At 43.0% G+C, this 27,765-nt stretch overlaps 7 protein-coding genes across 7 annotated transcripts; 4 read left to right on the top strand and 3 right to left on the bottom strand.

The window, feature by feature from the left end:
• Positions 1-682: 682 nt before the first annotated feature.
• On the top strand, positions 683-1,706 carry BCR41DRAFT_354429 (hypothetical protein). Its single transcript, XM_022024318.1, has 2 exons — positions 683-816; positions 897-1,706. The coding sequence occupies exon 2, from the start codon at positions 912-914 to the stop codon at positions 1,563-1,565; it is 654 nt and encodes a 217-aa protein (XP_021881110.1). The 5' UTR covers positions 683-816; positions 897-911; the 3' UTR covers positions 1,566-1,706.
• Positions 1,707-5,695: 3,989 nt separating this feature from the next.
• Positions 5,696-8,162, top strand: BCR41DRAFT_306482 (hypothetical protein; the record flags this gene model as incomplete). The annotated part of the gene is made up of 4 exons (XM_022020827.1): positions 5,696-6,074; positions 6,742-6,941; positions 7,080-7,307; positions 7,464-8,162. The coding sequence occupies 4 exons, from the start codon at positions 5,696-5,698 to the stop codon at positions 8,160-8,162; spliced, it is 1,506 nt and encodes a 501-aa protein (XP_021881109.1).
• A 141-nt stretch (positions 8,163-8,303) lies between these two features.
• BCR41DRAFT_354424 (glycosyltransferase family 20-domain-containing protein) lies at positions 8,304-12,363 on the bottom strand. The gene is made up of 7 exons (XM_022024317.1): positions 11,466-12,363; positions 11,128-11,268; positions 10,826-10,951; positions 10,647-10,699; positions 9,832-10,548; positions 9,237-9,717; positions 8,304-9,124 (listed from the first exon to the last, which is right to left on the bottom strand). Exons 1-7 carry the CDS (start codon positions 12,106-12,108, stop codon positions 8,346-8,348), a joined length of 2,940 nt encoding a protein of 979 aa, XP_021881108.1. The 5' UTR covers positions 12,109-12,363; the 3' UTR covers positions 8,304-8,345.
• Positions 12,364-12,594: 231 nt separating this feature from the next.
• On the bottom strand, positions 12,595-14,099 carry BCR41DRAFT_354423 (hypothetical protein). The gene is made up of 4 exons (XM_022024316.1): positions 14,060-14,099; positions 13,184-14,033; positions 12,975-13,091; positions 12,595-12,890 (listed from the first exon to the last, which is right to left on the bottom strand). The coding sequence occupies exons 1-4, from the start codon at positions 14,071-14,073 to the stop codon at positions 12,621-12,623; spliced, it is 1,251 nt and encodes a 416-aa protein (XP_021881107.1). The 5' UTR covers positions 14,074-14,099; the 3' UTR covers positions 12,595-12,620.
• Positions 14,100-19,516: 5,417 nt separating this feature from the next.
• BCR41DRAFT_371063 (linker histone H1 and H5 family-domain-containing protein) lies at positions 19,517-20,529 on the top strand (the record flags this gene model as incomplete). The annotated part of the gene is made up of 3 exons (XM_022026570.1): positions 19,517-19,690; positions 19,890-20,234; positions 20,347-20,529. 3 exons carry the CDS (start codon positions 19,517-19,519, stop codon positions 20,527-20,529), a joined length of 702 nt encoding a protein of 233 aa, XP_021881106.1.
• Positions 20,530-21,252: 723 nt separating this feature from the next.
• BCR41DRAFT_396691 (RmlC-like cupin domain-containing protein) lies at positions 21,253-22,137 on the top strand (the record flags this gene model as incomplete). The annotated part of the gene is made up of 1 exon (XM_022028832.1): positions 21,253-22,137. One exon carries the CDS (start codon positions 21,253-21,255, stop codon positions 22,135-22,137), a length of 885 nt encoding a protein of 294 aa, XP_021881105.1.
• A 161-nt stretch (positions 22,138-22,298) lies between these two features.
• BCR41DRAFT_377875 (P-loop containing nucleoside triphosphate hydrolase protein) lies at positions 22,299-26,411 on the bottom strand (the record flags this gene model as incomplete). Its single annotated transcript, XM_022027126.1, has 4 exons — positions 22,299-23,766; positions 23,911-24,201; positions 24,301-25,876; positions 25,970-26,411. 4 exons carry the CDS (start codon positions 26,409-26,411, stop codon positions 22,299-22,301), a joined length of 3,777 nt encoding a protein of 1,258 aa, XP_021881104.1.
• Between the last annotated feature and the right edge of the window lie 1,354 nt (positions 26,412-27,765).

Below are 27,765 nucleotides of genomic sequence, written 5' to 3'. Positions count from 1 at the left end.
GCTTGAGGCATGAAAGTGAATATGTCAAAACTTTGAGCCCGTGTCCGTTGGCAGTGAAAGGTCCAATTAGGACATGTTTAGTATTCCTATCGTCGTAATCAATCCTTCCTCGAGCCCCGTATCCCTCGAATCCGACTCTAATTTATCCACAAATCCCTTATCAATTCCACTGAAACGGGTCTACTGGGGCCAATGTTACGCCCCCTTGTTAACTAATAACTAGCCTTTATTCCTCGTTCCTGATTACAGTCATAACCTCCTTTTATTCCGTACCTTTTATTATTATTTTAGCAATTCTTGATAGATAATGGACTTGTTGTGGCATTTCTTGATGACTTGATCTATGTAGCAAAAAGAATACTGTCCTCCTCCAGCTTTGTACTCTAATACCTGCAATAGGGTACATGATCTTGGTTTCGTTCATTCTTGTTAGCCAAGAGTCACATCAAAAAGCCAACAGCCAAAGAAAAATTAATAGATTTTAGGACTTTAGGATTGGAGGAGCTATTTCTGGACAAATAGTCTGGCCACAGCAAGGCTGAACAATTAGAGAGCCGTTGATCATTGATGTAACATGCCCAATGCCAAGGATATGAAAGTGCTTTTTTTTTTTTTTTTTTTTTAAAAAAAAAAAAATATATATATATATATATATATGTATATAAGAATTCATGAACGTAAACATCCTCTTGTTCTCATCCTTCCTCAGAACTGCATTCTCTCCCTCCTTCCTTTCAGCGCCCATCACGCACTACCCTTTCGCATCCATTCTCAACATCAAGGCTATATTATTGATGCAAATCTCTCATTCCCCTCGAAGGTATAAGATTGTCTTGATCGAAACTTCAGATCATGCCCTCTTCAATCCCAGTATCCTTCTAACCCTCGCCTATCTTGCTTATAGTCGTAGCATGTCGTTTCTTGATCAATTGTTTGGCACTGATGGCCGGAGACGAAAGGATGGAGGCCTTTGGGGCTGGATCAAAAGCCGACCGTACAAGAGCAAATGCAGGTGCGATAAATCCACTAAGTCCCATTCAGATAACTTTATCTTGTTGCCCACCATGCCCACCACTTTCACTTGCTCACCTACGTCCCCGACATCATCATTCCAATCCTCAACAACAAGTACACCAAACCAATATGCTCTTGAGACAAGGATAGAACCTCATTCACGATCATCAAAAAGGTTTACTTATTATTGTAACACTCCTTCATCGCATATGAATACGCGTGCTCCACAAAGTGCACAGAACATATGCATATCGCCTATTGCATCTTCTTTATCAAAGGCCATGGTGCGGCCTGGTGACGAACCTCTCGATGCTACTTTGCAACATCAATATCAATATCACAATACCATTGTTTCATCTAAAGGAAATAATGATGCGTCCTTGAAAAAGAAAGAAGAGAAGTCCATACATAGGCTGGCTGAGGAGGGCTTGGGCATTGATATCACAGTCGTTGGCAATCATACGCAGCGCTACCAGCGACACCGAGGCTCATCATTAACTGATCGGTCCATACCTCGAAGGAACGCTATTAAGGGTTGGTGGTGGGAATAGTCAACATCCCAATTATCCTTTGTAGTATTTGAAACAGTTATCGTAAAGTTGGACCCATTATTACTCTTAATATAAACACTTGTAATAAAACCAAGGTGTGACATCCCCTTGTTGTAATATACGTACATTGAAATAAATGAGATACATTATGCTTCTCCTTAATCAAGTGGCCATCACTCAATGTCTATCGTCAGCAATAACTCGAGGAAGTTTGGTCCCTCACCATACTGGACAATGAGCTATTCCAAATCTCCCAGTCGATTATTTCCGGTATCTAGCCCTTTTACTTCGAGGACTAAAGCAACTACGCGTTTCGCTATTCTGATCATAGCTGCAAATATCTTCGATAGTCTTCTCCAGGCATCGCGGACGATCATTCCTCGATCAAAAATGGTAGTGGTAAAAGTGTTACCAACAGAAGAAGTTTGATGAATGAACATTCAAGTCTCGTCGCCGCCATGCCCGCCCCAGGGGTTACAATTGAGTTTCCAGGACAGAGCTCCTTGAGCAGAGCAACAGCAACAGCAGCAGCAGTAGAAATAAAAGCGGAAACAAAAGCGAAAAGAGCATCCAGAGGTTGTTCCACGAAGCATTCGTGATTAAGGTTGAAACTTCAAGAGCGTTGACAGAGGAGTTACGTTTGCGGTTTTAAGAATCAGTCGAGGTAACGACATTCTACTAACTCAAATAGGATGCATTCCAGCCAGCCTTTTTTTTTTGTTTTTTTTGTTTTTTGGTTCGGTCATGACTTCGTGTTCCAGTTTTTAGCTTTTTTTTCACTTGAAAACGGAGAAAAACGTATGACCATTTTGCCTTACATTGCTATCTCCACCTGACATGAGTATGTACCTGTATGTGTGATGTGCTTACTAAAATAACAAGAATTAGTAGAACACATGTAATAGATAGAAGCCTTTTCCTTTTTTTCTGACACTAACATAAGAATTGACATTCACAAATAAAGCTGCAAGGGACACTAGACATTCATAAGTAAAGATGCAAGTGATAATAATACAAAACTAACCCGCACAAATCCCATGGAGAGAATATTAAAATCTTATTTTCATGATACTAAATTTAAAGTTGGAAAAGCAGGTCTGAGGTGATACAAGATGTAAGCAAGCATGTCTTCCTGCCTCAACTGAGACTTCTGCTTACTCACTTCTTCCTTTTTTCCACTTCTTCATTTCTTTTATTATTATGAAAACGATTTAGTTTCACTTAAGATAGGCTTTTTGCGGGCCAGTTTTTGCGTTAGTATCGGTGCATGTTTATCTGTGAATGTTGGTTTCTTGTGTTTGTATTAGTGCATGTTTGTTCATGAGTAAAAATTTTCGACTTCAGTACTCAACTCCACTCTTGGTAGTTTGGGTCAACTACTTGCTTCATCCATGGGGTTACAAGACCACATTTATTAACATGGCTACCACCCTCTACCAGCGCATTGGCAAGTCCCTTCGTAAACCCTTTACCATATACTCCACAATTACCAAAGCCCTCCTATACCAACAAGCTTGCTCTGGATTGTTCTCACACTATGGATCGTGAAGGGCATAAAGGGTGTAAAGTCTACTTTTATTTTTATTTTCATATCTTTTCTCATCTGGTCTGGTTTAGATAGTATCGGATGCGTTCTCCCATCTCTTGTCCCCTATCCCAGGAAACAAACTACTCGCTTGTTTGAAAGATTGGTTTTATCATCTGGCAGGGATCATTACGTTTTCCCTCTGCTTCGTAAGAAATGTGGAAAGGTGACCAGGATCGCACCACATTTTGTCTCTGTGGCCGATAAAGACACGATTCGAGAGGCAAATGAAAATAACTCTCTTTCATTTTCATGAAAGCCAGAGAAAAATAACCTGATCTGACCGTTGAATGGTTTCTTTTTTCTCATAGATCTTAGTGACAACTGACTACCCCAAGGACGCCGCCACCTACCAACCCCTTGACCCCAATGGCCACGAAAACCCAGCCCCAGCCCACAACAAGAGTCCCCATAAGAGTTGAGTACGTTTATCACTCTGTTCTCTTTTTGCTCTCATAAACTATTTTGCCATTTATAATTGAGTTGTAACAATCCTTATCAATACTCGAAAGTGTAACTTCTCTTTGTGCACAGTGCCGGATTGCCTCTCCAGCTTTCGGTCTGTAATACCTTCAGTCTCTTGAGCCTTTTATGCATGGGTACACTAGTGCCCTTCTACAAAAGATCGATAAAGCCTTCCATGATCCGTGGTACGAGAAGAAAAATTCCTTGGGTCCGTCCACATACCTTATGTTTTGAGGGCAGAGTCTTGTCACTTTGTACAGACTACAGACACGGGCCATGGCTTTATGGTATTGCAATGTGGGTAATGTGAGTCTAGCGTTGAGAGGAATTCCCTATTAAGATAATGGGAACGAAAAATTGTATGGATGAAAGATAGTGACAGACGAGAACAGCGGATATGGGTGAATAACATTTGAGCCCTTCACCTTCACCCAAGCCCTACTTATTTATTCTTGCTGAAAGCACTCTGGATAAATTATCGTTTTTTTTTTTTACCCAATGCAAGCTCTCCTTTCTGACAACTAAATCTGATCTGGTGATTTACAAGTTAAGAAGCATTTAAGATTTTGGCGGGTAGGAAGGTATTTATTCATGATCAACGCTTGGCTCTCTTGCAGTTTCTACTACATCAAAGGTTTGATGTCCAATCGCCACTCTGTCAAACAACCGGGGCAATTGATGTGTACAGCAGCTTCGGGTGTGATCTTAGCATGGTACGTAAGCTTACTCTTTTTTTTCTGAGAGAGATTGTAATCCTTCGTAGGCTGGTGGTTGAAGGAGTGAGAGGTTGTTTATGTCGAGGTATGCGGGGCGGTTACTCGGCGGCAGCTCGGTGGAGTAACTCTGCTCGATCGAGGGCCTAGGCTTAGCTGTCCTTGAAGTAGGGCAAATGCACTCTTGTCGAGAAGAGTAACCTTTGTTCAAGTAAACACTACATCCAAGCTCGGTTGCAGTTTCAAGTTTGCTTCCTCCTCTTTCTCTTCTTCCCTCTCCCGTTCGAGCAATGCAAGCAGGGCAGAGTCTATAGAGCTATAGGCCCAGTCATATACCTCTTTTTCAGCTTCCTCAACACGTTGTGCTCGCAACTTTTCTTCAATCTCCATAGCTTGCCGAGCACGTTGTGCTTTAATGACCCACTGTACACGTGGATCCTCCCGGTTGGGAAACAGGCTTCAAATGACTTGAACTGCCATAAATATAGCGATAACGTTTAGAGGAGGTACCTGCGGAAAGTGAGAATGGAGCAGGCGACAAGCATGTGCCAGATGAACGTGTGGTAACCATAATATTGAAAATCGAGAAAAGTGAAAATAAAAGTGAAAGCTCAAAGTAACGAGATATGTTGAGGAATTACGGCAGTAAAGGTCAGGTCCACAAAACCCACAATACATAATCTCGCATCGTGCATTGTAGACGCGACCTTTTTGGTGAGTGCAGTATGCAGAGATGCTGATCTGTATAGGAAGAAATAAATGGCCTTTTAGCAGCCAGTAACATCATATTTTATTTTTGCTAGTTTTTGCTAGTCTCAAGCAAGGCATCGACAGAGGGGGCTCCCTCTTCCTCTGAGGGTTGCCAGTCTGGCAACCCTGGTGTAGTAAGATAGAAGTCTACACGTGATAGTTTCATGTAATAATATACACCAAATCTTACAGGATTAGTCCTTTTGTATCACCTCTTCTGTGCCTCTACTACACCCTTTTCAACCTCACTTTGATCCCTTCACTCATCTTTTCATTGTTTCCTTGCGCACATTCGTTCCCTTACTTTCCACCATTGTTCATTGCCCTTGGCTTGTTTTCCGCGCGGAATCAGCATCCCCAGCCTTTTTTCCCTTTTCATCTTTACTTTTTTTTTCTTCCTTGAACCCAATTGGATTGATTTTTTTCATTACAACAGATTTTTTTTTTATTGAACTAGAAGAAATAGAGAAAAACAATACCAGAGGTGAATTCCAATGTCATTGGAGAACCTCTCTGAGGTTCTTTGGTCTACTTCTGGCGGCGCCAGCCTCTTTGAGCTCTTTGGTTATTATAACAATAGTAACTACTCTTTATCTTCGTCTACACCATTATACGGCATGGGAGGCAGTAGTAGTTATTTCTTTCTGAACAACACTACGAATGGTGACCCTCCATCACAACATAACTTTGTCCTTGGCATTTCTATAGCAGTGGCAACATCATTCATCCAGTCTCTTGGATTAACCATCCAACGCAAGTCTCATGTACTCAATGAGGCTATTCACCCCAAAGAATTACGTCGACAAGCTTGTCGGCGGCCATTGTGGCATCTAGGTTTCCATACCTATATTCTGTCAAACCTCACAGGGACCATTTTTTCGATCGGATACTTGCCAGTCATTATCTTGGCTCCTTTAAGCGCCGTTACTTTGGTCTTCAATGCTTTGTTTGCGAAGTTGTTATTGGACGATGTCTTCTCACGGCAAAGTGCAATCGGTAACGAATCTCTTCCCTATTTCGCTTGCTACTACTTTTTTTTTCTCTCTTTTTATTGTTGTCGCAAATTCTCACATCCCATTTCGCCATGATTTTATTGTTATTTTTTCTATTGCATCTCGTCGGCGCTATAAACGAGATCAGGAAGAGGATGTTCTCTTTTGGGGATCATTAGAATCGCTGTTATCATCATTATCATTGTTGTCATTATTCATGTTCATCCTTATGCGAATATCATGCATACACATGTTTTTATTATTTTAGGTGCATAAAAGAGCAAAAAGAAAAAAGAAAAAAAAAGTATTCATTTGAACAAGTCTTAAGATATTTTTTGGGCTGGTCATTACTTAAAAAAATTGGCGTTACATCTTGGTCTGAGGTTGTTGTATCATTACATCCCTCAAGACAATTTTATCAAGGGCAAGGGAGAGCAACATTTGTGTGTGTGCGTGGCATGTGTGAGTGCGTGCATTGAGCAGCCAATGCGATTGATGGATCCAAAAAACGATGGCCCAACCCGTACCATATTGACATATGACCATGAATGTGTGCATGCATAGTCATCGTCTCATTTTGAGTGATGCCAGTGAGACAGCTACGTATGCTTTCGCGTAAGCCCTAGCACGACACTTCCTAATCATTTTGAAATTTATTATGAACATTATAGGTACATTTTTAATCCTGTTAGGCGCCATTATGATTGGATTGTTTGGCATTGTACCTGAGCCAAGTCATTCACTCGAAGATTTGATTCATCTTTGGAAACGCCCAGCATTCGTGATTTATTTCTCTTTGATAGAATTCATAGTGATTAGTCTATTGGTTGGAAACAGGATAGTAGAACAGATGATGGAACGAGAAGCGAAAGTCAATAAGACTAATCGGCTGTATCAGCATCGTCAACGCTATTTACGATCTAACTCGGCAGCTAGCAGCGTCAATCCCAACTTGAGTCATAATGGCGCAAATAATTCCTATCATAATAATAAGTACTTGTTAGGTGAGAGTACAGTTCCAGGGCGTTTATTGAAAAAATGGAGTCCATCAAAGATTAAGACAATGCTTGGGATCTCATATGGATGTGTGAGTGGAATGCTGTCGAGTCAAGCGTTGCTTTTTGCCAAAAGTGCCATCGAACTCTTGATGTTGACCATTTTAGATGGCAAGAATCAGTTTGAGAACCCCTTGAGCTGGTTCTTGGTCATTGCTTTGATTGCAGCCGCGCTTCTTCAGGTAAGACCCATAATGGTGCTCAGAAAAGAAGAAAAGCTGGGAATCGTTTTTTAGCAACACCCCATATCGGACAAAGAGTTTATCATTTGAAGCTCTCAGGCTGCTCTTTTTTTTTTTTTTTTCTAATTCTTTTTGAAATTCTTAAATCAAATATAGTTATATTACTTGAACAAAGGGCTCCGATTATGTGACACAGTGCTGTTGGTTCCTCTGTCTTTTTGCGCGTACAATGTCTCGTGTCTATTCAACGGGCTCGTCTACTACGATCAGTGGGGACGCCTGTACTGGTGGCAGATCTTGTTGGTCCTCTTTGGGATTAGCCAGGTGCTCATCGGGGTTCTGGTCCTGGCATGGCGACCAAACGCTACAGGAGACGATTATGACGACGATAGCTTTGACAATGATAATGGCACTAATGAGGCTACTTTGTTGCTTCCCAATGGATCTCGGCCTGGAACGCCAAGACATAGTAGAATGTTTTCGTTCAAGAGTGTCTTAAGTGAGCTTGGTAGTCGAAACAGCAACAGTGGCGTTTGTAGTCCTGGTGGTGGACCAGGACACGGATATGGACATCCTCAGCAAGATTCTTCTATTGATGCTAGAAATTTGATCCATGGATTTGAAATGTACGAAAGTGATGAGGATGACCTCCAAACAGCAACCTCTGAGCAGATACCACCTCCACTTCGTCCGGGACTACAGCTTAATCCATACCAACAGCACCAGCAGTCAGTCCCACAAAGCCCTCGATTGATAGATCTAGCTGGAGATGAAGGCGAAACGACAGAGCACCAACCATATATTCATTCTCCAAGAACTCTCTCCTTCGCTCCATCCGGCCGCACCTCTAGATAAGACCGTATTCTGTACAAAATGAACTTACATAAAAAAAGCTAATTATTTATTTGATTACAAAACTAAAAGTTACAAATAAGATGCAATTGAATGCATATAGCTGTATCTCTTAATGTCTAGTATGTACAGAGTTGGAGGTATTATATTTTTTTATCATTTTTATTTCTTTTCTTTGCCATCTATTTATGCATCGATGGTGCCGGAGAGGATACCAAGGACACGAATCAGCTCTTCAGGACTGGTAACATGCCAGTTAGCAAGTGTCTTTTTGAGGGCATGGCCGATCGTGATTGAAAAGTGTTCATTGGTCAGGTTAGAGTTCGATCCCTGGGAGCTGATTGATGTCAAACTAGTGATTGACCCTGGTGTCGCAGGTCCTGAAGGTGAAATAGGTGTAGTAGCAGCATTGCTGTCGTTGTTGGCACTGTTGATTTTGGTCGTGAAAGGCGCTGGAGGTCTCAAATGCGCGCCATTTGGAGCCTTTGCTATGCCATGGGGGCCTGAACTGTCCTGACGATGAGGAATGGGTGGAGCAAGTTCTCGCGATTGTTGACGTGTCGCTTCTGCAATCTTGGCAGCCGTTGCAGCGACCAACGCATCGTTATAAGGCTCGATGATGGCTCTGTTCTTGAGAGATTCACGACGGTTGTTGCCACCACCACTATTTCCGCTACCAGCCAATGCTCTAAACATATCCTCGTCTGTCTTGTCATCACCGGCACACAGGACGAACTCAGCTTCAGGATGCTGATTTAATAAACGCTTGACGATCTCACCCTTGTTTACAATTGTGGGACGCACTTCCAAATTCTTCTTGCCAACTAGGATCTCCACGGGGAGCTTGGACAGTACAGCGTTCTCAAGATGATTCTGGCATTCTTTGGCCTGGAATGCACCAAACTCAGGGTCAGCCATGCGGTAGTGCCATGTGAGTGATGATCTCTTGTGCTCAATGAATGATCCTATTAAGGGAATGGAATAGAATAGAAAAAGAAAGAAAGTGTTGAATTTACTTGTGAAACGTGTGACACGGCTTCTAAGCTTACTGCCATTTTCCTTGACCCTGGCATTTACCTTGGGTACGTTCGGTATAGTAAGTAAAAATCTCAATGACATCATTCTTCCAACTCATATCGAGGGACTCGGTCAGGTTGACCCATTTCTTACTACGGGGCTGTCTCATAAAGGAACCATGCTCAGCACTAAAGCCCAAGTTCTCAACTTCACCCAACCATTCCTCCAACACCTTTTGATCACGCCCAGAAATTACCCACACTACGTTGTTAGGGTCGCTTGCCAAAGCTTGCAGAGCCTTGAGCATATGTTCCTGAGGAACTGCCGCACCGGGAGTCTTGCGGATGGGGGTCAGTGTACCATCATAATCAAACATAAGCAGACGCTTTTTGGCACTGCGATACTTGTCAGTAATAATGTTAAGATCAAGATAAGGTGTAGGAGTCGATTGATCCCAGGTGCTGGCATTCAGAATAAGCTCCGAAATGAAATTCTTAGCCCAGTATTGAGCCGTGTGAGAAAGGACATGGTTATGGAGTTGCTAATATTGATGACGGCATAAATAAAAGCAATATCATCATTAATATTAAAGAGACAAGAGGCGTTAATCAGGGGTCCTCACTATGCTTTTTTTACACGCGTTCCATTCACTTACACTATGGCGAGCACGTTTGTCTTCCTCACTGAGATGCAGAGCATCATAGATGACGCGAGCAACACCCTGATAGTCCCACGGGTTGACCATCAATGCTCCACCCAGACTTCCTGCAGTTCCCGTAAACTCGCTCAAAATGAGAGGACCATGGTTCTCCTTCTGGCACATGATGTATTCCAGCGAAGTTGTGTTCATGCCGTCCCTGACCGAAGTGATTAAACCAATATCGGCAACTGACAAGAGAGCATAATACTCATCACGATCGATGTGCTGGTGATAATGATGGACGGGCGTGAAGTTAAGCGAACCATACGTTCCATTGATGTGAGCAACCAATTCCGCAATCTTGGCTTCCAATTTAGGGTTCTCGACCAAAGGTGGCGAAGTAACTTGGATCAAGACAACTTCGCCTTGCATCTCAGGATAATCATTCAAGAATTTTTCAAATGCATGAAGCTTTTGTTGGACACCCTTGACTAAATCCAGCTTGTCGCGGCCTACAATAATGCGCTTTCCTTTATATGTCTTACGAAGAGCCTCTATCTTCGGCAAAACACCAGGAGCCTTGCGTTGGCGTTCAACTCGCTCCGCATCGATTCCAATGGGGAATGTTCCTACCCAAACCGTTGATCCCATAGCATCTACGCCACGTGGCGTAGACTCATAGCCATTAACGCGAGTGCAGCAGCTGATAAAATGACGTGCATATGAATATGTCTAATGGAGGCAGTTAGCTTGTTAGGGAATGGTCCTTCAAAAACTATAATCCGTTTTAGAGCAAAATGATAATAATAATAATAAAATAGATGAATTACCTGAAATCCGATCTGATTTGCACCTAAAAGACCGTTCAAGACCTCGACACGCTCTTATTAATGGTAATTGGGCAGGATAATGAAACATATGAAAAGGTAAAAATTAATACCCCAAATTGCGCCTAGCATTCCGTTTGTTTCATTCGTTCTTTAAGCTGAACCATTGAACAATAACTTACTGGGAAGGCATCTGAAAATTTCTGATGAAGGGAAAGGCGCATGAATAAAGACACCAATAGCAGCCCCTGGCAACTTCTGACGCAATAGATGTGGCACAAGCAATAAATGATAGTCATGAATCCAAACTAATGAACATTCAGAAAAAAGGAAGGAAAAAAAGGGTCGTGAGAAAATCATCAAAAGAAACAAGAGGAACTTATAATGCCAACCTATTAAACAAGTAATAAAACCGGCCCACATACACACATAAAGGGAGCATCGATGTGTGTATAACTGCTTAAATGGCACAGTGCTTACTTACCAATGTCACCTGGCTGATACTGTTCAACAATTGCATCTGCGAACTGCTGGTTCACAAAGACATAGTCGTCCCAATTTTTCTTCTCGACACGACCATCCGTCGCCTTCTCCCAAAGGATGTAATGGAATAATGGCCAGAGAACTGATCATGAAAGAGCAATAGCCCCCCAAAAAAAAAAAAAAAAAAAAAAAAAAGTTTTTGCAATGAGCACAAAATGACATAGTGTTGTCACAAATTATAATTACACATCTCTGTATGAGACATTGCCCAGTGTCTCGGTGCCTGGGCGCCCATTAATGGTGCATGCTGTCTTTATCATTGGTCCATGGTTCACTCACCAGTCTTGCAGAATCCTTCATAATGACCAGCCGCGCGGCTGTCGTCCAAGAAAATGGGGACAACCTTCTCTTTTTGCCACAATTTCTCTTTAATATTTTGCTTGTGCTTTTCACTTAGGCTCTTGCATGGAACCACATATCCGTCCTGATCTGCTAGTTCACCCACCCATCCAATCTGGATAGTCTCGAGATCCTTCTCTAGTGACTTGATTCCAGAATACATGGCCGAATGGCCCCTCCTTGGATCAAGGATACAGTCTCCGTCTGCCAGTAAAATGGGCTCTCCTCCTGCGGTGCCGCCAACACCAGCTTGGGATGAATGGCTTCCGGATGCGTTCAGAAGCCCAGGCGATGAATGGCCTTCAATTTCAAGGGGAGAAGACGCGGCGGGATGGCGAGGGATTGCCATGGAGGCGCGCCTGTTGGTGGGTGAGCCAATGCTGGTGCCCATAGTTGTAGTCCCCGACGAAGCATTGGATCGATCGATGATAGTGCATGCGTAAGGAATCTGGTGAGTGACGTTGATGAGCCTCGGTTTCTCGCTGAGCGTGATCTGCGCGGTCTCGGGCAATTCGGTCAGCGGCACAAGCATTGGGACATCCAAAGAGCTTGTTGAGGATGTCGAATGAGTTAAGGAAGTCATACTCTCGTCTTCTTTTTTTACGGCTGTACGATCGAAGATGAAAATAAAGGAGTTCTAGAAAACAACGAGAGAGTGTCAGTGTATGCGTGAAGGGGGAGTAGAAGGACAATAAAAAAAATAAAAGAGTCTTCCACAAGGGTTTGAATAGGATTTCCAGTGTGGAAAGGTATGGTGAGGAAATGGAGGAGACGAAAGGAATGAAATGAGAAAGGGAAAGAGATAGGGGAAAGAAATGCAATGCAATACAATGTCATGCAATAAAAGGAAGATTAGTTTGCTTTGTAAACTACTTAGACATGCCTTTGCATTGGAATAGCACAGGTACACTTCCTGCGCACGGTGAAAAGATAAGTTGTTGTAAATGAGGTCATAATTCGTCTTATCTGTTGATCTGTACGGTTTTTAAAGTTAGTCCAGAAATTCAGGGGCAAAAGATTGAGAGGATACAGGAGACGAAAATAAACAGAACTTACAAATTTTTTGTGGGTGTGCCGGCACCCAAATACTTGTGTCTAGCGTCGTGCGCGCTTTGCAGCCGGAGCAGGCGACTCTTCCGTGGGCTTGTACTTTGCAGGCCTCTCTTGCCTCTCAATTTGAGCAAGACCGATTCTTGCGATGTTTTCCGCCCCTACTGCGTCACGGTCGAAGAATACCTTACATGTCCGGCAATATTTAGAGCGAGGGTACACCGTCTCTAAAAAGCTATCGCAGAGGGGTCGGGGACAACGGGCGCTGGTGTAAAATTCGTGCGCCCCTACAGCGAAGTGTCCTCGTGCTTTGACCTAAGCGTTTCAAATGGCAGTCGTTTATTAGCAAGGGTTCTATGGCGCTCCAGCTTTTCTTACTTTTTTTAATAAAAGCCATACCTGTGTGACAAGGTGTCTCGTTATAGCAGTGTGCTTGCTGGGAACTCCTTTACTACTTTCAAAGGACCCTAGGCCGACGACAAACACTCCTTTTTCCCCGAGCATCTTCAACACTCGCTGTACCGCGTAGTCGAACGTAGCTCATTGAGCCTTTCGTAGGTCCCATTTTTTTTCTGGTGCCATCTGGACTCGTAGAACTCTTGAAGCACATCCAAATTCTTTGATCCTATCTGTGTCTGGGACTCCTCGCTCATCCATTGAAAGTACTCATTGTACGTACCCCTTCCAAACACAGGGATGGCGCTCTCAACCTCAATCATTCCTTTTTCACGCTTCCTTTTGTTCAACAGGTGATTGAAGCGGAGGACGGGGAGGTACAAGAACCTGCTTCTCACCTTTACCGTTTGCCGCAAGTTAGGGTTGTGAGGATCCAGGGAGGAAAGCGTAAGGGCGTTAACAATACCAGGATCGCATCCGACGATAGTTGTGGGGTTTGCGGATGGGCACCGCCCTGGTTTGTTGAATGTGAACTCAACGTTTTCAAGCAGTTTGGAGCTCCTCTTCCAGTTTATGTTAGCATAGTCTTCATCTGCCAGGTCTTCACCGGCTGCCTTTGAACACGTCGTGTTGAGAAATCCCTGAGAAAGCTCCAGTTCTTGGCTGGGGTCTTCTTCATCTACGTCAGACTGCTGCTGTCTCTTCGTCTGGGTTGTGTCATAGGCAAGTAGATTCAGAACTAGACCGTTGGTAGAAATCGTTCCTTTGAGTTTGAACCGAGTTAGATCCTTGTCCTGTGACTGCAGGGATACTTTGTCTCGATATCCAAGAACCATGCGATCGCCTCCAATGTCACAAAAGAGAGCCTGAATCAAAACCCCTTTTGTTCCCTGTACACACTCAAACATTGCAGTCTTGGAAGGATTGTCGAGAGGCAGAATACGCTCTAGTAGCTGCTTGGTATCTTCGTTCGCCCAGAGGATGTCAACTAGGGCGTGTTCAGACAGATACACATACCCGGGTGACCAGGGGGACGTAGGAAAGTCTGAGTATTTTTTTTCACTTTTTTGTTCTCCCGCAATAAAAACTCAATGTCGCTCATATCTTCGTTTGTTTTCTCGACATCAAACTAGAAAAAAAAAAAAAAAAAAAAGAGTCTGAATAAAGAGCATTTGATTGCAGAATATGCATGAAAATATCTTACACAAGCTATACCATTGCGTTCTGTAGTGCTGCCTTAATGATGTCTGTACTTGGCCCATTAGTAGCTCTGACGCTCTGGAAATGAGATCTTTTTGGGATCAAAGCCTTGCACGTCCCCCAATGTGATGTCTATTTCCTTTATTGGGGAAAGTTCGGTGGTGGCCTTGAAATGTTCATAGGCGAGGAGATAATGGGGCGCTTCTACCGCCTTTCCTTGTTTTTTTGCCCTCGCGTAAGCTGAATTGGGGCCACCTTGACCACTTAAAAGAAGGGTGGCGAGACGGAAGGAATAATCATTGCTATCCAAGACCTCGTCCAGTGCCTTTTCCTCGACCTTGCTGCCCCTGGTAACCGCATGATCCTCTCAATGTCCAAGGCAATCGCCCAGTATGCATATCGGCGTAGTCGGTTGAGGACAACAACTGTCCCTCGGATCTGGCCTGCAATACTATCCCTTTCATCTGCGTCCAGTCCGCCTTTCCTTGCCATGGAGGCCTTAAGAGACCCAATTGTTAAGGCCTTGATAGGGTGCTTACTGCTGTAGCTGTGATCAACCCTCGTAGCATCCTTCAAGTTCCTAATTAGTGCACCTTCTTTTTTAGCCCTGTGGGGCTTCTTGCCTTTGTGCTTCCGCTTTTGTTTTTTCTGTTGCTTCTTTTTTGCCTTTTTCCGACGTGGTGGATGCTTAAGGCCCGGCCTATCGTGCTGACGGCAGTTACTGATATCAACTGTGCGCCCATTCAATATGCTCGCCTTGTCAGAAAAGATGGCTCGCCTTTGCTGAGCCATTCTATGACGAAGATCCTTTCCATTGAGTAGACGCTGCTTGAAGTTATCGAACTCATTGTTCAATGGTAATGCTTGGGCCGACGTTTGATGGCCGGAAGTAAAAACGCGGAGAGCTACTCTGAAACGGCCTTCTTCAGAGGCTGCGTTCCTTCCCAACACCTTACTAGCTTCCCTTAGGTAGTCCCGAAGCATTTTATTGTAGTTCTCGTTCCACGCAACCTTTCGAATTAATCGAAGATTATTAACCGGGCCTAACGTCTCGAGGTTCCTTGAGTAGTCATTGCCTGCGATGGCACAGAATAACACCAGATGCGCGTGTGATGGCAGTCTTAGTGCTTGGATAACGTTGTCTACATCGTAAACCCCTAACTTCCGTCTACGGTGCGGAAGGGGTCGCACTAGGAAGTAGACTCGTTCGTACGCAAAAAAATCAGAGTCTTGGGATATTACGATCCTATCATTATCCTCATTATGGCACCCTATGCATGGGTCCGCTTCATATGCACACAGACAGACATCGAAGACAGAGCTAAGGCCTGTTGCCAGCTGATCCTTGTCCTGGACGCTCAGGGTGTGGACTTCTCGAAGACCCTTCTGGATGCGCCTCATGACTTGAGGACGAGTCCATACCCCACTCCGAGAATTTCTCTCGAAGGTGCTCATATCGTTCTCCAAAGCATCCATATTTTTTTCTCTTATGGCTTGCCGTTCTGTCCTTGCTTTTTCTTTCTCAGTACAAGGTTCCCCATCAATATGTATAATCAGATTGTCTGTTATGAAAAGATCCTTTATCACGAGAGCCAGGGACCTTCCTACATCAATGATGGATTCGTTTTTCATCTTTGCATGGCCGACTCCGCGGAGGATGTCGTAATAGAACGCACCGAGGAGATCTACATGAACAGAATGGTCAGGATTTGCCGCCAAGAAAGTGCCCACGTCAGTTTCCGAAGGTAAAACCCCGCGATCCGCAACCAGTTTGAAGAAGGATTTCAACCCCATGGCCAATATCTAAGCGAAAGAGAAAGAAAAAAGGAAAAATGGTGGCGATGAAAAGAAATGAAAAAAAAAAAAAAAAAAAAAAAAAAAAAAAGAGCGACAAAGGTATAAAAGGATGAGCTTTTTTATATTGAGGAAAAGATACAGGAACAAGTGGCAGTGGTAAAAGGGATGGGACTTTGAAGGGGGAAGACAATGATCCCTTTTTATATCCTGGATTGATTGAGTTTTATCATTGTCTCATATAGTTTTGATATCGATCCTTTGCTTCACAGGCCACATCAATCTTTATTCAGTTCCTTTGTTTGGATTGGGGTTTTGTTCAAGTCAATAGCAGAGATTGACAAATAAATACAAGCTCTCGCATGAACGGCAGATTGGAAGTGAGCATTCGAAAAAATCATCTCCAGATACAGCATACAGTGTCGATGTCGATCCTTTGTTACATAATTTTTTTTTTTTTTTTTTTTTTTTTTTTCAGTTTCTTTTGTTTGCACTGGCCCTTGCTTTGTGCTTTGTGAGGAATTTAATGAATAAAAGAAGATTTATAATTTTGAACAGGGGTAATAAATGCCTCGGTGATTATATCCTTGTCAAAGGTAACAACTAAAGAAAAAAAAGTCTTTTTTATCAGAGAATGGCTTCATATGATGCTCTTTGCTCCAACAGCCCCAGTACTATTGCGTTAAAGCAGAGATATTCGTTGACTCTCAGATTCCGGCATCAATGGCGGAGATAGGAGTGATGTAGTTGCATGCGCTTATTGCTTGGAGTAAAAGCTATCTAAGCACCCTTTCTTACTGGACGATGCCTTGTTAATGGTGATATTGCGCAGCGCCTTGTGGATGGAGGGAGAGCAGAAGCGAGAGTGGTGGTTTTTGGCGGTCGTTTGGTGTGTGTATGTGTGAATTTGATAGTTGATATCAATCGCCAAAACATATGCATCTAGAAATACAGAAGCGAGATTGATACCGACGCGTTTGATCCTTTCCTAGGGATTGTTATAACCATGGGATGATTGTGGAGTGGCCGCCAAAATAAAGTTTGTTTGGAGGCACCAATGGAAAACGCTTGTGTTTTGAACAAAAAAAGACGTCGCGATGTAAAATGTGTTTATACATGTACAGAAACTTAAGAGATGCTTCAGCTGCTTATTCGTGCACACAGTGATTGACGAACAAAAAAGGAAAAAAAAAGCCCGCGATGAAAGAAGGCATGTGCAGACAACAAATAAACACAGCTCACATACATTTTTTTCACCGTTGTGTCTGTATCTCTTCTAAGCTTTCTGTCTAGCCGTTTAACACAAGGAACCCTCAGAAAAAGAAATACCTCGCATGATTGGTGCCAAGTCTGAAAACAACAACAATGCATTGCTGTACGTGGAAGATAGGGTCTAGAAACTATACCATTGATCACAACCGCTACCCATGCTCTCTTGCCAAGGACTTTAACAGGCATAGCAGCCCCTTCTTCCTTGCTCTCATAACCGCTCACATCCTTTCGATGCATTCTTTCGCCGTTTATGTCCACTACATCTGAACCACACACAATTCACCACTCACTCCAACAGAGATATTTGTATCACCTTGGGTATGATATGTTGCTGTGGTTCCCTCCGGTTTCAACAGGCCCAACAAACTCTATAAGCTGTTTACCAAGCCAGATATATCAAAGGAATGCAAGAAGACGAGGAAGCGAACGATGTGACAAATCAAGTCTTGCCGAGCTGTACAAGAAAAGATCAAGTTAGTCAAGCTCCATGGTGCGGAAGAATGGTTCCACTCAGATTGCCCTCCTTTCAAGTCGATACTACGGCAGCGAACATTATCGCTGTTATATTACATCAGTCAATAAATAAACGATACAATGGACTCCCAAGGGGATGCTAGGGTCATGCGAAAGTCTTCATGAGTTTTTTATTTGCACAAATAAAGAAGCCAGGATAGCTCCATGACAATTTAGTTTTCGGCCATTTATTTCGACATCGAAATAAAATTTCAAGACAGTGCCCATGGATTGCTGGGTTTTAAGCCCATTTATAATGGCAAATTTGCCCTTGTGACGGACGAAGGGATAATGAACTTAAAAATTCCTTTCCCACTCAGCAATCAGGTACAGGCGTAGATTGCAGAAGATACATCGTGGGCTACTCCAGAGCATCCCATACGTCGTCCATACCCCTTTCCTTTTTGTCAACTGGCTTCACCGACCTCGTGTCGATTCTAATTACACCATTACCAGCAGATAGTCTTTCGCATGACATAACCATATTATGTGCAGCTGCTATCGACCCTTTCTTTTATTGTGTCCTGTGTCTGCATCTGTGATCAATTCGATGATCACAGGGAATTGCTTATCTTTTTGGCATGTACCGCACAAGTATTCAACCACACCATTGGATCCACGTAACCTTTTCTTTTATCATAAATTAAACTAACTATCAACAGCAATGTTGAACAGTTTTGTTGTGCAAAAACAATATTTAATATAGCTGTCTAATAGCATACCTTTACTCTCTCCGTTTCTTTGTTCTGTAGCGGCACACACTGTTGCGCCTGTACATGTCGTCATATAAAAAATTGGCCCTTTTTACCCTCGAGCCCACAGCTCCTCGCAGGAAAAAAAATTTTCTCTGTGTCTCATCATAATTGTTATTGGTCAATGCAGGATTTGCTGTTGATCCAGAGAGTAAGGAGCAACTAGGAGACTCAGCACAAATGAGGAGCAGAGTGTCCGTTTGGCTTGGTAAGAGTGACGTCCATAAGGATCAGAAAGTCTGATTATCAATCGAATCCAACCTTATGAATTCTATCGTCTAAATATACTTAAATGACACTACAAACACTTAATGGGGAACCATGTCTACAGGTTACAGTTCTTGATGTGCACTTGTAGATTCTTTAAAAGATGTCCCCGCTACACTCACTACTTGAAACAATGGCGAAGACAAAGATCAATAGGAAAAGGCTGCATATATTGTCCATATGAATAGACTCCCTAATTGTGACGATAAGATAAACTGAAGGCTTGATGCATTCTTATCATACCATGTATAAAGATAAAGTGGTTTTTTTCACAAACCACTGAGTATGTGTCATTTGTCTTCTGTGAACAAAAGGACAAACTGGCTCATTTTATGAATATTTGTGAAATACACGTGATTAATCTAGTCTTTAGCTTAAAACACGCGTCTGTTATTTTTGTGCTCACTTTGTGCATCTGCTCAATTCACTTCGCCGCGTCCTAAAATTTATTTTGAGTCCAAAAACAAATTTGAATTTTTAGAAAATTTTAATGTAATTTTTACTCAACGACGCGTCTAAAAAAAAGAAAGAAAGGAAGAAAACACCTTAATATTTCGACTGAATTGTTTTCTCTCATTTTTTTTTTTCCTTTTCCTCTCTTTTTTTTTCTTTTCTGTTTTCTCTCTTTTCGCTTATTCTTCATACTCATATAACGTCAAAAGCCATATATTTTGCACTTCAATCACTTTCCAGCGCATTTTTTAATTTTTTTTTTATTGATTTTCTCACTAAATACACACATTAACAATGGGTACTACTCGCACTAAGAAGGAGGATGCTGCCCCTGCTGCTGCTGGTACCACTGCTGCTGCTGGCACTACCGCTGCCACCCCCGCTGCTGAAGCCCCTGCTAAGGCCGCTACTACCAAGAAGGCCAAGACCTCCACTCCCAAGAAGGAATCTGAACATCCTCCTTACAAGGTATACAGGCCTTATCCAGGATCATAACAACCATAACAAAAAAAAACCATTTATTAAGATCTACGACAGATATTTTGGTTTTATTCAGGATATTCAAAATTGATGAAGAATTAAGAGCAAAAATTATGACGAAAGTATACTAAGATTGTCGCATGATTTTTTTCCTTTTTCTTTTCCATTCGATATTTGGATTCAATAGGAAATGATAATTGCCGCCCTTGTTCACCTCAAGGAGCGCAACGGCTCTTCCCGCCAAGCCTTAAAGAAATATATTAGCGGGAACTACAAGGTCGGCGATAGCTCCGATGTCCACTTGAACGCTGCCATCAAGCGCGGTGTTGAGTCTGGTGACTTCCTTCAGCCCAAGGGTAAGTCTGGCCCCATCAAGTTGGCTAAGAAGGAGCCTAAGAAGAAGGAGGCTAAGGAGAAGAAGGAGCCCAAGGAGAAGAAGGCCAAGAAGCCTGCCGCTGCTGTCGCTACCAAGAAGGCTGCCGCACCTAAGAAGGCTGTACCTAAGAAGGATAGTGCTAAGAAGGATACCAAGGTAACTTTGTTATTAGATATAGTCGTCTAAGTTTTATCTTAATACTGTATTCACTTTTGATCGATGTGTTGTTGATATGTTTACATTTGTATTGTTTTGATCGATATGGCAGACTGCACCAAAGAAGGCTACTGCTGTTAAGAAGGCTGTCAAGAAGGCTGAGGCTAAGAAACCCGTTGCCAAGAAGGCTGCTGCCCCTAAGGAGAAGAAGGCTGCTGCCGCTGCCTCTAAAGAGAAGAAGACCAAGGTTGCTGCCGCTCCCAAGGAGAAGAAGCCTAAGGCTACCAAGGCCTAAGTTGGTCAGGGCATGAATCTCACGAGCCATTTTTTTCTCGGGAAGAGCGAACAAAAATCAGAAAATGGGTCTCGCTGGATAACAAAAAAAAGACATTAGATGCATGAGTGTAAACCAACCAAACGCGGCCAGCTTGTTCTTTTTTGTGTAATATTTTTTTTTTCTCGTCTGCTTGTCTGCTGGCCAAGGGCTTTGGAAACAACCCTTTGCCTTTATTCCCTTCTCATTATTCCCCCTTACTCTTCCTGACCCACCAACTGCATTTTCCATAATTGCCCTTTGTCCATGCAATTTTTAGTTAGGATTCATTCCCTTGTAACAAAACTGTATTTGTGTTTGCTTTTTTTTGTTTTTGTTATTAAAATTTTTTTAAATTTATCATAATGCATTTGCAACAACGAAGAAATTTACTAATGATTACTGGAATATTCCGATAGGTCAGCAAATGCTGACTTAGTTTATACTTTTTAGCAGAGCCAAGTAGCTACGCCACTGTATGTGGCTTATTATCTCACATTTTTCCTTATTATGTGAGCATGCTTTTTGATTCCATGAAACTCTTAGAAATATCAAAAAAAAGTATAAAAAAGATATCTTAATCACTCGACCCCAAATTTTTCTTCATCAAAAACTAAAGCACGCAGAATAAAAGAAACAGATACACAAATACATATTCTCTCTCCTCTAGATTCGACGCTAAATCAGCAACATCAATATACTACAATGACTTCTTCACTTGCCAGAGCTTCACGATCAGTTATCAAGGCTGTTCTTTCTAGAGAACAAGCCGAGGGTGTTGGAGCCCGAGTCCGTCGATCTATTGGACGGCCCGAACTCCGTAATCACGATCCTTTCCTCATGCTCGACGAGTTCAATGTTGACAAGAACGGTGGCTTCCCTGACCACCCTCACCGTGGATTCGAGACCGTCACTTATATGCTTGAGGGTCAGTTCCAGCATGAAGACTTTGCAGGACACAAAGGGACCATCGGACCTGGAGACTTGCAATGGATGACTGCTGGACGTGGTATTGTCCATTCAGAGATGCCTGTCAAGTCCCAGACCCGTGCTCATGGACTTCAGCTCTGGATCAACTTGCCCAAGGAACACAAGATGTGTGAGCCTCAATACCAGGAGCTGCTCGATGGCCAGATCCCTCGTGCTAATCCACAGGAAGGAGTGGTGGTGAAGGTGATTGCAGGCGAGTCACATGGAGTCAAGAGCAAGGTCTACACTCGCACACCAACAATGTATCTCGATTTCAAGATGGACAAGAACAAAGCAGTTGAGCAATCCATCCCTGCCAACTACACTGGATTCATCTACACACTCAAGGGAACCATTTATGTAGGTGACAAGGAGTTCAAGGGTGAGGCTCACCACACCCTTACGTTCTCGGAGGACGGAGCCGAAACAGTCAAGATCACAACCAAGGATGAGGACGCCCACTTTGTGTTGATTGCAGGCGAGCCTTTGAAGGAACCCATTGTTCAACATGGACCATTTGTAATGAACTCACAAAAGGAGATCTATGACACGTTTGTAGACTACCAATTTGGACAGAATGGCTTTGAGCGTGCTCCCAATTGGCGTTCAACCATTGCTTAAAGTGAAAAATGTAAACAAAAAAGGCAAAGCTTGTACAGTACAGAAGTGCGTACCAAAATCTCCTTCATTTGTAAAATATACACTATTAAAACTTGAATAAAAACATATACATTTACTATCATTATTATTCAGTATTTGTTATTTTTCTATTCGTCTCTTATTTAATGAGTCTCACCAGCCTGTTCAGCCAGGCTGTAAAACAGTCCTTTCTTTCGCAATAAATTGGCAGGGGTATCATACTCCTCGACTTGTCCCTTCTCTAAGACTAGGATCTTGTCGTAATCCATAATAGTCTTGATGCGGTGAGCAATCGTCAAAATTGTTCGATCCTGGAACTCCTTTCGAATCGTCTTCTGGATTAGCTCGTCCGTTTCCACATCCACAGCTGCAGTTGCTTCGTCCAAAACTAGTACTTTGCTTTTGCGAAGCAGCGCACGAGCTAAACACAATAGCGATCTCTGTCCTACTGAGAGGTTCTCCCCATTCTGTGCAACTTCAAACGAGAGTCCATTCGTCAATGAAGAAATATAGTCCTTCAAATGAGCTCGATCCAAAGCTTCCCAGATCTCTGCATCGGTCGCTTGATCAAATGGATCCAAGTTTTCGCGGATGGTGCCAGAAAAGAGCGTGGGATCCTGTGGGATGATTGACAGACGTTGACGCAAATCTTTCAGTCCCAATGTTGAAATATCAACCTCATCAATCTCGATATGACCACCATCAATTAAGGGTTCAACATTGGTGCCATCATTAAAATGTCCGTCTTGAGCGCTTGCGCGAGCCCAGTAAGAGTCTGCGGCTTCAATAATACGGAACAAGGCCAATGTCAGAGATGACTTGCCTGCACCTGTTCGACCTACGATACCAATTCGCTGTCCTGGATTGACTTCAAACGAGACATTTTTGATCACTAAGTCCAACCCTTGACGATACCTTGCTGAATAATTCTTGAAGCTAACTCGACCTTGAGATGGCCAATTGTGAGGCAACTCAATCGCGATAGAGTTGGGTGCCTCTGTACGCTTGTTAGAATACTCATGAACACGTTCCACCGCTACCAAATCTCCTGCTAGATCACAGTATGATCTCAAAGTCCAGATCACGTTGTAAGTTAAGCTCAAAGAGTTGCTAAGAGCAAGGCCTGCAATACTGGGGCTCAATGAATCCTTATTCCCAACCGCTAATAAGGCAACAATCAGAACTGATAACGTAGAGAGGGCCTCCAATCGAACATTGAGCCATCGATTAATCATCATTGACGAGTAATAGGCATTCGCGAATCGGTCCGATCGGGCTGCATTCTCGTCAATGAATCGGCTTTGAATACCCATTGCTCGAATTGAGGAGACACCGTTTAACGTCTCGTCAAAATGCTGATAGAGGGGTGATTTTGAGATGGATTCCAGTCGGCGAAGCATGCTCGAGGTCTTAATATAGTACCGTTGAATCACAAGAATGATCAGAGCCATAACAGGAAGAGTTGCAATAAATGCTGGTGTGGCGAAAGTAAGGATGAATAATGTCCCCAACAAGTTGAAGAAACAGGTCAAAAGACTAAGAAAACTATCGGGCACTGTTTCATCAATGCAGGAGATATCGGATGAGAATCTGTTCAATACGCGTCCTTGACTAGTTCATAGCAGGAAGAGGAAATAAATTGAAATTAGTCTCAGTGAACTGCAGTACTGGTAAACAAAAAAAAAAAAAAAGATGAGTACCTGCGGCAGAAAAACAAAAATAAGGGAGAAGAAGGGGAGGTAGCGGAACACTTACGGAGTGACATCAAAGAAGCACATAGGAAGGCGAAGGACGCGTGCAAGTAAGTTTTCATGAAGAACTATGGAGGCTCTCAAACAGGCATGGACATTGGAGACGTAAGTCAGGTACACATCCACAGCAATGTAGGCAATGACCAAAGCTGCATACACCGATAAAAAGTAGATCACGGTGTGAGTTGTCGTATTAGCCACTCGAGTCCAGTATTCCAACCAAAAAGGTACACTCTGCTGGAATATTTCCCAAACCAAGTACAGCAATACGGTGATTGTAAAGTAGTAATAGGACCTTGGTAATAGCATTGAAAACATTGATAATAGAGGAATTAGGGCCAGCTATAGCAACACGTTATTATTGTGAACACCCACAAACACATAAGACACTTACATCGCCTCACAGTAAGCCTTGAACGTACTCCATCCAACGATACCGACTTGGGTATTTTCCTCATCCACAAGCCCACCATCAGCAGCTTCATGCTCTCCGCCACCCTTGACACTATCGACTTCATCGGCAATGGTAGAAGACTCATCTTCATCCCCGGTAGTATTGGATGAGGTAGAAGCATGCTTGACTTTTTTCTTCCTTCCAATTGAGAACTCCTTGATGAGGTTGTAAAACACATCGTTGGCTTTCATTAAGTGCGTATAGCCTCCAGCCTCCTTAATTCTGCCATCCCTGATCAGCAAAATATGGTCAACTTGCTCTAAATGGTGGATTCCGTGTGTAACCAAGACACGAGTCTTGTCCTTGAGCAAACCTGTTGGACCAAGCAAGTGCTCCCATAGATGTTGATCTACATGAGCGTCCACAGCGCTGAGAGGATCATCCAAGAGATAAATATCCGCGTTCAAGTAAGCTGCACGAGCCAAGGATACACGCTGCTTTTGGCCGCCAGAAAGATTGATGCCACGCTCTCCAATCTCTGTTTGATCTCCAGCAGCCAGGACTTGTAGATCTGGGAGTAATCCTGAAGCAAATAAGACGCGGCCGTATCTTTCTTGATCAAATGGCTTTCCAAAAACAATGTTATCCCTGACAGTCGCATTGATAATCCAGGCTTGCTGTGGTACATAGGCAACCGATCCATAGATTCGGACATGACCTTCTCGCTTATACATATCGCCAATCATTGCACTCAGCAACGATGACTTGCCTTGCCCAACTCGGCCTACTACTGCTGTCAGAGATCCACGAGCAAATGAAGCATTGATGCCCACTAGCGCCGGGCCATTGGAGCTATTCTGTTCTGCAGTCAAGAGCGCTGTTGTTTCTGTTATTTGCTCCTGACTACTCTCATCATCATTATCACCACCGCCAGCATCGTTATCCTCCTCTGCGGGATTTTCATGTTCGGGCGCCCAAGCAAAGGTTCCATTCTCGATCTGAATAAGAGGTACATTAGGGTCCTTAGGCACATTGGGATCACGCTCAATCGCCAATGGGTCCTGTTCTTCCTTGAGCAAAAATTTTTGAACACGACGAGTGGCCACTCGAAGGCCAATGGTCGATTCTGCCAGACGCGACATGATTCCGATAGGCCTGTACAATAGCGAGAATAGCGAGACGCTGACAAAGATCACCTGAGCATTCATATCACCTTGTGTGAAACCAGGGCCACCGACACTGGCATAAACCGCAAACGAGACAAACGCCATGAATAAAGGTAAGCAAGTGAAAATAATCGTCAAGAGAGACATAACCTTGCCTGTCTGACGCAAAAGATTGATCTCTTGCTCTCTGTAAGATGTAGCCTTGTCCTTGAAGTGAGGCTCATAGCCATACAGTTTGATGTTTTTGATATGGGACAACAACTCGCTCATGATGCGAACACGGCTATCCATGGCCTCCAACCGAGCATCGCCTGCGGAATCGAAAAATCTGCCTGCTTTGCCTTGAATTGGAGTAATCACCACGATGGTAAAGAGACCGCATAGTACTGACCACCCCAAGACATTGTATACTAGTAAGATTGGTAAGAAAAAAGAAGAAAAAAAAAAGTTAGCATTATAAAAGTATCTCGGCTAGACAATCAACAAGGAATGCAAAAACCTACACATGACTGAAGCGACCAGGATTTCAAATGGAACGGTGACCCAACAAATAACCCAGAAAAGGTCCTTGGTCCACTTCTCAGCGTCAGTCGACATATGGTTAGTGATTTCACCTGCAGAACCCTTATTATTTCTACTCTTGGGAGACAAGACCAAGGCCTTACGATAGATCATGGAAATTAGCGCACTTCGAACTTCAAGGCCTAGCTCAGTGATCTGCTTATTGAATTGTCCCGACAAGAAGGATACCATGATGTTGACCACAAACATGCCCAACGCCAAGATTACACCACGCGATCGTGGTATAGTTTCATCCTCAGACTCGATATAGGCCAAAATATGATGGATCAAAACAGGAAGGACAAATTGAAGAGAGGATGAAGCCAGCTGAACTAAACTCACGAAAATAAGGGGCCAAAAGAAGGTCTTGACAATAACTTTCATCAGACTAGGTGTCATTTTCTTATTCTGCCCACTTCTGTTACTTTTGTCATTGTCACACTCATGTCCAATCTGAGTTTGGCTCTTCTGATGAGCCCATCGTTTCTCTTCCTCCCAACTGTTGGTCAACTCTCTATACCCTTGCTTGGTCTCAATGTGTTTCGGCATCGTATCCTCAATATCATCAAGAGTTAAAGGCCGCCTGTATCCCAAGGAGACGATCGGCTGCAAGTAATGGAAAGTCCATCTACTAAACAAATTGGCTTTATCATGGTGATTGGCATTGCTCTGTTTTTGAACATGGGTATAGCCGCGCGGTAAAGCCTCGAAGAAGAATGCGGTCAAGATGGCAAAGAAGTAAAGATACAAAGACTTGGAAATAGTTTGTCCTTGTGCATAGAGCGAGTACAGAGATACAAAAGTAGTAATCACTGCATACAACTCATTCAGGAAAACATAGCTGGAGGATCGAATGTTATATCTGGACTCAAGTTCGTTGAGTCGAATGGTTTGGATCTGTTACATTTGTAGTGATTTTTTCGAGATTTAACAATTAGATTCGACATTCAAATTCAAATTTGCATTGCATGGTGATTCTTTCTTTTTTTTTTTTTTTTTTTTTTTGCGATTGCCGACATACCCATGACATAATTAAGGACCCAGCAGCAAACACAGAATAATAGCCATCATGGTTTCCGAAGAACTCAAACGTATATGCGGCCAGCGCACCGACAGCGATGAAGAGCGCCAATTGGCTAGGCCAGTATACAAAGACATGACCCAACCCATGAGGAACTCCATGATGACGTAGATAAATGGCTCTGATTAGGAACACAGCCGTTGCCGCTAATGCAGGTATTCCCAAGAGGACTGTGTGCCAGAAGCAAGGGGAGAGAGAGACACCATCATGGTTCAATGGGCCCTGTTAAATGAAATATTCATTTATATGAATATGAAACATGTATTAGTGTACTGACTTTTCTTTTCTGGATGTAATGAAGATGCGTCATAATGCTTTGTTTTCTTTACCCATCCCTGGGGACCACACCAGGACGAACTTTCCGAGGATACTATTGATACATCCATGACGGAAAAGAAAAAAAAAGAAAAGGTGGAAAAAGGAAAGAAGAAGACCTTCAGAAGGAAATGATTTGTATTTTTTTTCTCAAGCGTGGTCATGGGAAAGAGGAGTATTTATCCCAAATCCTAATTGCATTGCCATTACCAAACAGAGCCAGAACTTTAAAAAAGAGTCCTTGGAAAATATGCTTATTGTCCTTGCCCTTCATTTCGGGCACACAGATAGCATTTGCCTCACATTCCAAACATGCAACTGGACAGTTGGACAGTCGGCGTC

This window comes from Lobosporangium transversale (genome assembly GCF_002105155.1).
Source record: "Lobosporangium transversale strain NRRL 3116 chromosome Unknown BCR41scaffold_20, whole genome shotgun sequence".
Classification (NCBI taxonomy): Eukaryota; Fungi; Mortierellomycota; class Mortierellomycetes; order Mortierellales; family Mortierellaceae; genus Lobosporangium; species Lobosporangium transversale.
The sequence above is the reverse complement of the archived record's forward strand: the minus strand, read 5'-3'. Positions and strand labels throughout refer to the sequence as shown.